Here is an 8,946-nt window from a genome sequence, read left to right on the forward strand (position 1 = left end):
AAGCTCAGCTCCTGCCTGCCCAGTCCCCGGACTGACCCCCCAGGGACTGTTCTCACTCCAGGCAGTGCAGTGGTGTGGCTCCCTCCCCCAGGTGGAGTGGCTCCGGAATGAGGACCTGGTGGACCCGTCCCTGGACCCCAACGTGTACATCACTCGGGAGCACAGCCTAGTGGTGCGACAGGCCCGCCTGGCCGACACAGCCAACTACACCTGCGTGGCCAAGAACATCGTAGCCCGACGCCGCAGCGCCTCGGCTGCTGTCATCGTCTATGGTGGGCCCCGGCGCTGGTGATGTGGAGGGGGAGGCACAGAAGGTGTCCTCAGGGTGGCACTGCGACCGGCTCCCCAGGGAGCCAAGGCCAGGTGGGCAGGCTCTGGCCTGACTGAGAAGGGCAGGGACCTTGCTGCGGCTATTGAGAAGCCGAAGGACCCGTCTGGGCGAAGGTGTGGGGTGGGTTGGTCGTCTGTGGCCATGCCATCCCTTGGCTTACTTGTGGGCAGGGGGCATTGTGCAGAAGGAGATGAGGGTTCAGAGGGAGACTAGGAAAGGCGACCTTGGGTGGGAAGTAGTGTCCTGGGCACCCCCAGGAGCAGGCAGAGGAAGGGGGTGCAGGAGTTGCCCCCTCTGAAAGGCTGGGGTCTGAGCCGGAGGGGCCTGGGAGCTACAGTTAGGACTGGCTGCCCCTAGTGGCCACAGCGCCTGCTGGCGGAAGGAAGGGGCTGTGGATTGGGCAGCCCAGCCCCAGGGGCTATTGGCAGAGTGCGGCCTCCCCTCCAGGGCTCCCCTTCCAGCCCTCCTGCCCTGGTCCCTGGGCCAGCATGTCTGCAGAGGCCCCCGCTCCCTGACCCCAGTCCTTCTCTGTCCGGCCAGTGAACGGTGGGTGGTCGACGTGGACCGAGTGGTCCGTCTGCAGCGCCAGCTGTGGGCGCGGCTGGCAGAAAAGGAGCAGGAGCTGCACCAACCCGGCGCCTCTCAACGGGGGCGCCTTCTGTGAGGGGCAGAATGTCCAGAAAACAGCCTGCGCCACCCTGTGCCCAGGTACCAGCGGCTGCTGCCTCCCGCATCGCTCCTCACCTCGCCATCTCCGTGCCCTGGCTCCATCACACCCACCAGCCTGCCCCCCATGGCTCCATCCCACCCGCCCGCAGGCAGGGCCAGGCTCAGTCCAAGACCAGGATGGGGTTCAGTGTGATGGAGGCAGGGCTCGGTCCATGTCCGGCTCAGTCTCGGCAGAGGGTCTGAGCCCCAGGGTCTGAGGTACAGTCAGGACAGGTACAGTCAGTGTGGGGCAAGGGCAGGGCTTTGCCAGGGGCACCCTCACTGCCCCAGGGCCAGGACAGCCCCCTGCTGTGGGTATAGCCAAACAGGCAGGTGTCATTTTGCCTCCCATCATTAACATGTGTCATCCAGGCCAGGTGGACACCAGAGGGCGTGCAGACTGGTGGGCCTGGGCCTGGCCCTGGCCTTGCACCCAGAACCTGAGCTGGCTCCCCAGGCTGACAGTGCCATCTCCTCTCTCTTCGTGTCTGTCTCTCGTCTAGTGGATGGCAGCTGGAGCCCGTGGAGCAAGTGGTCGGCCTGTGGGCTTGACTGTACCCACTGGCGGAGCCGTGAGTGCTCTGACCCAGCACCCCGCAACGGAGGTGAGGAGTGCCGGGGTGCTGACCTGGACACCCGAAACTGCACTAGCGACCTCTGTGTGCACAGTGAGTCCTCTCCGCCATGGGAGTCCTCTTGAGTTTGCCAGGTAGCCTTGCCCAGCTCCAGGGAGGTGGTGGCTAAAGGAGTTAGTCCCCTGCCACAGTCTGCACCCCCTCTCCAAAGCTCAGGACCCTGGAGGACCCCCATCATAAACACCCACACATGTGCCCCTGCACACCCCAATACATCTCTCACCTCCCCCAAAACATGCATACATTTGAGCTTTTACTGTGCACATGCGGCCCCTCCCCCGCCTCTTGCAGCTTTACCCCTCCCTGTCCCCCAAGTGCATACGCAAGTCCTGTGGGGACACCAGGCTTGTGAGGCCTGTTAATTACAAGGCCATAACTAACAATTAAAGATCTCTGTTGGATTTTTTTCTCTAGAACACACCCTCCCCCATTCTTTCAATTAAAAACCTAATTATCTGTGTCAATTCCTTTCTGATGGACATTTCTTCCATTATGCAAAGCCCTTCTAAAATCAATACAGCTCCCTTTAGGCAGTCAATCACCCCTCCCCAGCCCTGCCCCAGGCCTAGAGAGGCAGACAAGAAGAGCCCTGGCAGGGACCTACCAGGAACCAGATTGGCAGACCCCTCCAGGAAGCAGATCCCCTGCTTTGGGGGTCCTGGGCACAGCTCCAGCTGCCCTGGGCCCCAGAAGAGTGGGTTCAGTCTCGCAGCCCCATCCAAGGCCGCCTGGGGAAGTGTCTCTTCCTCACCCTTCTCTGGGAGCAGCAACCTCAGCCTGAATTGAGCCTGTGAGGGATGTGGGATGTGATTTGCTCAGAGTGACACAGCGAGGTGGTGGGCAGATGCAGGGCTGGGATGCATGCGTGCTGACTCCATGCGCCCTGCGCCAGCATCCGCTGCCCCAGTAGTGCTGATGCCCAAGGAGTGGGAACCGCTGACCTCTCCTTACCCACCTCCCGCACCTGCCCCTCCAAGGTCGTTCTCTCTCTTGCAGCTGCTTCTGGGCCTGAGGACGTGGCCCTCTACGTGGGCCTCGTCGCCGTGGCTGTGTGCCTCCTGCTGCTGCTGCTGGTCCTCATTCTCATTTATTGCCGCAAGAAGGAGGGGCTGGACTCAGACGTGGCCGACTCGTCCATCCTCACCTCGGGCTTCCAGCCCGTCAGCATCAAGCCCAGCAAAGCAGGTGTGATGCCTCTGCCCCCAGCACTCCTGCCCTGGCCTCCATGCCAGGGTCTGCCCGGACGGGGCCACCGCCAATGCCATTCCCTGAGTCTGTCTTTATCCTGCAGACAATCCCCATCTGCTCACTATCCAGCCAGACCTCAGCACCACCACCACCACCTACCAGGGCAGCCTGTGTCCCCGGCAGGACGGGCCCAGCCCCAAATTCCAGCTAACCAACGGGCACCTGCTCAGCCCGCTGAGTGGTGGCCGCCACACACTGCACCACAGCTCACCCACCTCCGAGGCTGAGGACTTCGTCTCCCGCCTGTCCACCCAGAACTACTTCCGCTCCCTGCCGCGTGGCATCAGCAACATGGCCTACGGGACCTTCAACTTCCTCGGGGGCCGGCTGATGATCCCTCATACAGGTGGGAAGGGCCTGAAAGAGCCCCGGGGAGCTCTAAGAGGCAAGAGCAGTCTCCATGTCCCTCACGGAGGAGAACATCCCTGATGTCCTTCCTGTGCCTCTCAGCCTCACCCCAAACGCTGAGCTAGGCCAGCAAGGAAAGAATGTCAAGTTTGGGAGACGATCCAGTTGCGGCTGGTGGTGGGGCTGGCACTGAGGCTGTGGCCAGAGCTGTCTCCCCCCTGTGGCCTAGGACACAGGACTTCTGTCCATTCATGTACGAGGCCAGCCTGCATGTGCCGGGGTCTGGGAGGGCCCTGGCTTCAAGGTGGGGCAGGTAAAGAAACAGCAGAAGACAAACACCTTGATGGGGCTCCCCCACCCACCACCTCACAGAAACCCTTCTGACAGGGTCTCTGAGACACCTCGTTAAAGAATCCACGATCATCTTTCAAAGAAGCGCCATAGCCTCTGGTGTGGCTGGCCACTCCCACCCTGAAATTCTCTTTTCCCTCGGCTTAGATGACCCCACATAGCCCTGATTTTCTGGCATCTCTTCAGCCTCTCTGGGTGCCTGTTCCCTAAATGTAGGTGTTCGTCAGAGCTCCCTCCTGGCACCCTCTCCCACTCCACGGCTTTAATCGCCATATTTGTGCAGATCACTCCCACTCCTAATTCCCAGCCACAGTTCTCCTGGGCAACAAAATTGTACACCCAGATGCCTCCTGGGCAGCTCCATCTGGATGTCTCACAGAACCTCAGATTCCTTGTGCCTAAAACAGCATTGTCTCCCACCCTCCCCCAGAACCTCGTGCTTCCTGGCTTTCCCCACCTCAGGGACAGCACAGTCGAGTCAGAAACTAGGAGTCACCCTGACCTCCTGCTTTTCTTCACTTGCCGCCTCATCCCTACACCAGCTTCAGTCACACACTCATCCCATCGTCCTTCCTCCTCACATGCTCCTGCATCCCCCGGCTGCTTGTCTTCCCCCTGCCTCTCCTGGCCCTGACCACTGCGCCTGCCTGTCATCTGATTCACAGCTCCTGGCATTCACCCAGTGAAGCCACACTTCATCATGCCCCTCTCCTGCTTGAACCCTTTCCAGGGCTCCCCAGTGCCCCCTACAAAGCCTACGTGACAAGGCCACAAAGGCCTGCCCCCTGCTGGCCAATTGTGGTGGCCTCCTCCCTCCTGAGCATGCTTACCCTGCGCATGGCAGCCAGAGGGGGCGCCCAGCCCCCACGTACACCCTGCTGCGCTCTGCACACACGAGTCGCTCTCCCCATCCACCGGGTCTTGGCCTGGCAACCCTCCCTCTCTGTGCTTCACGTCTCTGCCACAGGGATGAGGTGAGATGTTCCATGCCAAGCTCTTAGGAAGGGGCGAACACACAGGGGTGTTCAGTGACCATTGTGGGGCGGTCTCCCCCAGCGCCCAGGACTCTTTACTGCCATCCACTTGTTCTCCGCGCTGGGCTGGGTGCTTCTTGAGAGCAGGACCCATGGTTTTCCCTCCCCTTCCTGAGTACCTGTACTTGGGGTGAGCATTTATTGACTAAGAATGCAGATGTGTTCGCACTCAGGTCTCTGGGACTGTCATCAACACTGGGAGCTGGTACCAGGAGGCAGCTCTGGCTGGCGAAGGGAACAGTAGCTGTGATACCCCATCACTGGCTCCCTCCTCCTGAGAGGGGAACGTGGTGACAGTCCAGCCGGCCCACCCAGTTGCCGACTCTGGAAAGCATTCACGTGCTTTCAGATTTGGTGGGATAAAGTCATAGAATTTTTGTCCCCTCTTCTAATGTAGGGCAGGAAGGTGGGGCACGACCACCCCTCGCCATCCTCAGAGCAACTTCCCAGCCTCTGTCCTCTGTGTCCTGCCTCACTGCAGCCCCGCTGGAACTGCCCTCCCTCAGCAGGCACTTTCTGATGCTTCCCCTGCAAGTGCTGGGGCAGAAGTAAATCAGCCAGAGAGGAAGACAGATGTGCAGTGGCTCCCAGACCCGGGAGGGCTATCTAGGCAGGCAAGGTCGTTCAACGCCCGGGCCCCACCTGCAGGGGGCCACTGCCAAGTGAAGAGCAAAGTCATTCAGGGCGGCAGAGAGCTGCCATCCCCAGAGGTGGGGGAAGCCTGAGCAGGGCCGGAAGGCAGGGCAGCCAGACAGAGGCAGCTCCGGGCAGTGGTTCCTGAACAGCGAGCATGCAGCACAGGCTGGGCTGGTGAGGCTGCTGGGAAGGCAGTTGGGGCCAGAGGTGAAAGGCCTTAAATGCCAGGCCAGGGAACTGGACTTTATCCAGTAGGAATAAAGAGAAGGTTTTAAGGAGGGCCATGGGGGAGGGAGGTACAGCATACCTGGCACCTTTTGTTTCAGTGTTTTATGTACCCAGGCTAACTGGGCATGCTTTTCCCACCCAGGTTTCTTTGGCCTCTCTTGGGGTTACTGTGACTCAGCTTCCTATCTGTGTGGGTAGTTGGACAGTCCCTGTGGCACCTCTATCCCCAGGCCAAGCTACCACCGATCAGTCCTCAAAGGGAGACTTATAAGGGGCTGGCAGGGTAGGGTGTTTGGTGTCTTCACAGCCTGGTAAGCCTGGCCCTCCCCTCACTCTGTCACAGGGATCAGCCTGCTCATTCCCCCCGATGCCATACCCCGCGGAAAGATCTACGAGATCTACCTCACGCTGCACAAGCCGGAGGACGTGAGGTGTGGGCTTGGGCCCTGCCCCTGAGGCTGGGTGGACCCTGCCCCTTGCCTGCAGTCACCAGGAAAGCCCCTGCCCAACCCCTGCTGGGTCTTGTCCCGTCTGGCCTGAGGGGGGCCTGGGGAAGAGCTGCCCCTAAGCTCAACCCAGCTCTGCTCCCGACCCTGGATGCCGCTGCCCTGCCCCATCCTGCCCGGTTCCAGGATGGCCCATTGATGCCTTTCCCTCCCCACCCATATTTCCCCACTTGAGGTTGCCCCTAGCCGGCTGTCAGACCCTGCTGAGTCCCATCGTTAGCTGCGGGCCCCCCGGAGTCCTGCTCACCCGGCCTGTCATCCTTGCCATGGACCACTGCGGGGAGCCTAGCCCTGAGAGCTGGAGCCTGCGCCTCAAAAAGCAGTCCTGCGAGGGCACTTGGGAGGTGAGCCTCACTGCCCACCCCAGGGAGCCAACACAGACCCCCAGTGGAGCCCAGCTTCCCACCTGGCCCTTGATCCAAGTCCCTGTCCCCAGTCTCTGGCCACCCCTCGGAGCTGCACTTGGCCATGAGTTGATCCATTTGGACCTCCCCACAGGACGTGCTGCACCTGGGTGAGGAGGCACCCTCCCACCTCTACTACTGCCAGCTGGAGGCCAGCACCTGCTACATCTTCACGGAGCAGCTGGGCCGCTTTGCCCTGGTGGGAGAGGCCCTCAGTGTGGCCGCTGCCAAGCGCCTCAAGCTGCTTCTGTTTGCCCCCGTGGCCTGCACCTCCCTGGAATACAACATCCGAGTCTATTGCCTGCAGGACACCCGAGATGCACTCAAGGTATTGCCCAACCCCACCTGCCGCAGGGAGGTGGCATGCCTGGCACTGAGGGCGGAGGGCCCCTGGCCCTCGGGAAGGTGTAGGGGGCTCTCCCCACCCCCAGGCTCGGCTGACCACCTGGGGCACTGCAGGAGGTGGTGCAGCTGGAGAAGCAGCTGGGAGGACAGCTGATCCAGGAGCCTCGAGTCCTACACTTGAAGGACAGTTACCACAACCTGCGCCTGTCTATCCACGACGTGCCCAGCTCCCTGTGGAAGAGCAAGCTCCTCGTCAGCTATCAGGTGAGGGTGCTCAAGGTGCCTGGAGCTGGGCCCACCAGACACCGAGCACACCTGACGCTGCCCCTCTGCATCCCCCCCAGGAGATCCCCTTTTATCACATCTGGAACGGCACACAGCAGTACCTGCACTGCACCTTCACCTTGGAGCGTGTCAGCCCCAGCACCAGTGACCTGGCCTGCAAGGTGTGGGTGTGGCAGGTGGAGGGTGACGGGCAGAGCTTCAACATCAACTTCAATATCACCAAGGTGGGCAGGGAGGGCATCAGCACTGCCCTAATGTGCGCCACACACCCGGCCTACCCTGATACCTCCTCCTAGAAACCAGAAACCACTTGGCCTTTTCCTCTGAGTCTCCAAGGAGAGGTGTAAGTGCAGACAGGCAGATGCAGACAGATGCAGTGGGACTTGGGAAGGGACTGAAGAGGATGTGGGAGCAGCAGGAGAGGAGGGGTGGAGCGTCCTGGGCTTCGAAGGATCAGTAAGAGTTAGGCAGCACCACGGGAAGGGCAGCATTTCTGGCAACGGGCACTGAGTTCAAGGACACAGGCGGTGAGAGGAGCACAGTGAGTCCTGAGTGTTCAGCAGACTCTGGGCAGGGGTGACTGGGGAAGGCCGGTGGGAAGGAGGGGAGTGAGGCCAGATGGCTCCACTGCTCACTGGCTGTGTGACTTTGGACAGGTCACTACAGCTGAGCCCCAGTGAGGGGATGCCCAGGAAGCCCCAGTGCTCATGTGGCACCATGCTCTGGGGTGGTGTGGGCACTCCCCCAGCAGGAGGTTTCAGTGGGCCTGGGCCAGGGAAAGTTCTAACAACACCTTCACCTCTTTGCACCACCAGGACACAAGATTCACTGAGCTGCTGGCTCTGGAGAGTGAAGGGGGGGTCCCAGCCCTAGTGGGCCCCAGTGCCTTCAAGATCCCCTTCCTCATTCGGCAGAAGATCATTACCAGCCTGGACCCACCCTGTAGCCGGGGTGCCGACTGGCGGACTCTGGCCCAGAAACTCCACCTGGACAGGTGCATGGGAGATGGGCAGGGAGGGATTGCAAAGCACCTGCAGTCCAGACTGGCAGGGTAGGAAGGGTGGGGTGGACAGGACACTCTATGGAGCCTATGCCCCATCTACCAGCAGCCAGGGCATCGAGTATGCATGACAGAGGGGATGCCCTGCCTTTAGGTGGGCTGGGTGGCAGGAGGCAGTAGCCCGGGGTGAAGCCAGGCTACTAATGGACTCCCTTCCTCCCCTCCCGTCCACAGCCATCTCAGCTTCTTTGCCTCCAAGCCCAGCCCCACAGCCATGATCCTCAACCTGTGGGAGGCAAGGCACTTCCCCAACGGCAACCTCAGCCAGCTGGCGACAGCAGTGGCAGGACTGGGCCAGCCAGACGGTGGCCTCTTCACAGTGTCGGAGGCTGAATGCTGAGGCCAGCCAGGCCCCCAACACCTACACTCTCACCAGCTTTGGGACCCACCAGGGACAGGCAGAAGCCTGATGGGGCCCCTCCCCCACACCCAGGGGAGCTGCCTGGACAGGCCCCCTCCTGGTGGACACTGTCCCTTCACACTGGCCCTTCAGACCCTGCCCACGCTCCCACCCCTCCGTGGCCTGCCAGGCCAGGCTTGGCACTGCCACCTGCCCTGAGGGCCGAAAGCCAGACCAGGCCCCGCCCATCTGTGTGTGTGTATGTGTGTGGTGCTACCTCTCCCCCTGCCTCTGGCCGGGGGCCGCACACACGCGGCATGCGCGCACACGCTGGGCTAGGGATGTGGCCCTGGAGCTCCTGCCTGAGCTGGACCTTATGCAAACATTTCTGTGCCTGCCAGGTAGGGGCACGTCTGATGGGCCTGGCTCCAAGCCTGTGGGACTGAGGGCCACAGCCGGATGGGGGGGCGGCCCTGGATTCAGGCAC

General features: G+C 61.4%; 1 protein-coding gene across 2 annotated transcripts in view; it reads left to right on the forward strand.

Moving 5' to 3' along the window:
* The window catches only part of UNC5A (unc-5 netrin receptor A), a 54,820-nt gene extending 46,361 nt beyond the window's left edge, over window positions 1–8,459 (forward strand). The window contains exons 5-16 of one of the 2 annotated variants that reach the window (XM_087815945.1): window positions 92–272; window positions 872–1,039; window positions 1,543–1,707; window positions 2,671–2,859; window positions 2,966–3,268; window positions 5,863–5,950; window positions 6,201–6,369; window positions 6,524–6,757; window positions 6,889–7,038; window positions 7,119–7,283; window positions 7,875–8,053; window positions 8,294–8,459. In XM_087815945.1, coding sequence (XP_087672071.1) covers window positions 92–272; window positions 872–1,039; window positions 1,543–1,707; window positions 2,671–2,859; window positions 2,966–3,268; window positions 5,863–5,950; window positions 6,201–6,369; window positions 6,524–6,757; window positions 6,889–7,038; window positions 7,119–7,283; window positions 7,875–8,053; window positions 8,294–8,459 — 2,157 coding nt within the window. The remainder of the gene's footprint in view (window positions 1–91; window positions 273–871; window positions 1,040–1,542; window positions 1,708–2,670; window positions 2,860–2,965; window positions 3,269–5,862; window positions 5,951–6,200; window positions 6,370–6,523; window positions 6,758–6,888; window positions 7,039–7,118; window positions 7,284–7,874; window positions 8,054–8,293) is intronic. The other variant, XM_016197138.2, reaches the window with a different exon arrangement.
* The last annotated feature ends 487 nt before the right edge of the window (window positions 8,460–8,946 follow it).

The sequence above is a fragment of the Miniopterus natalensis genome, chromosome 4 (genome assembly GCF_054644295.1).
Source record: "Miniopterus natalensis isolate mMinNat1 chromosome 4, mMinNat1.hap1, whole genome shotgun sequence".
NCBI lineage: Eukaryota > Metazoa > Chordata > Mammalia > Chiroptera > Miniopteridae > Miniopterus > Miniopterus natalensis.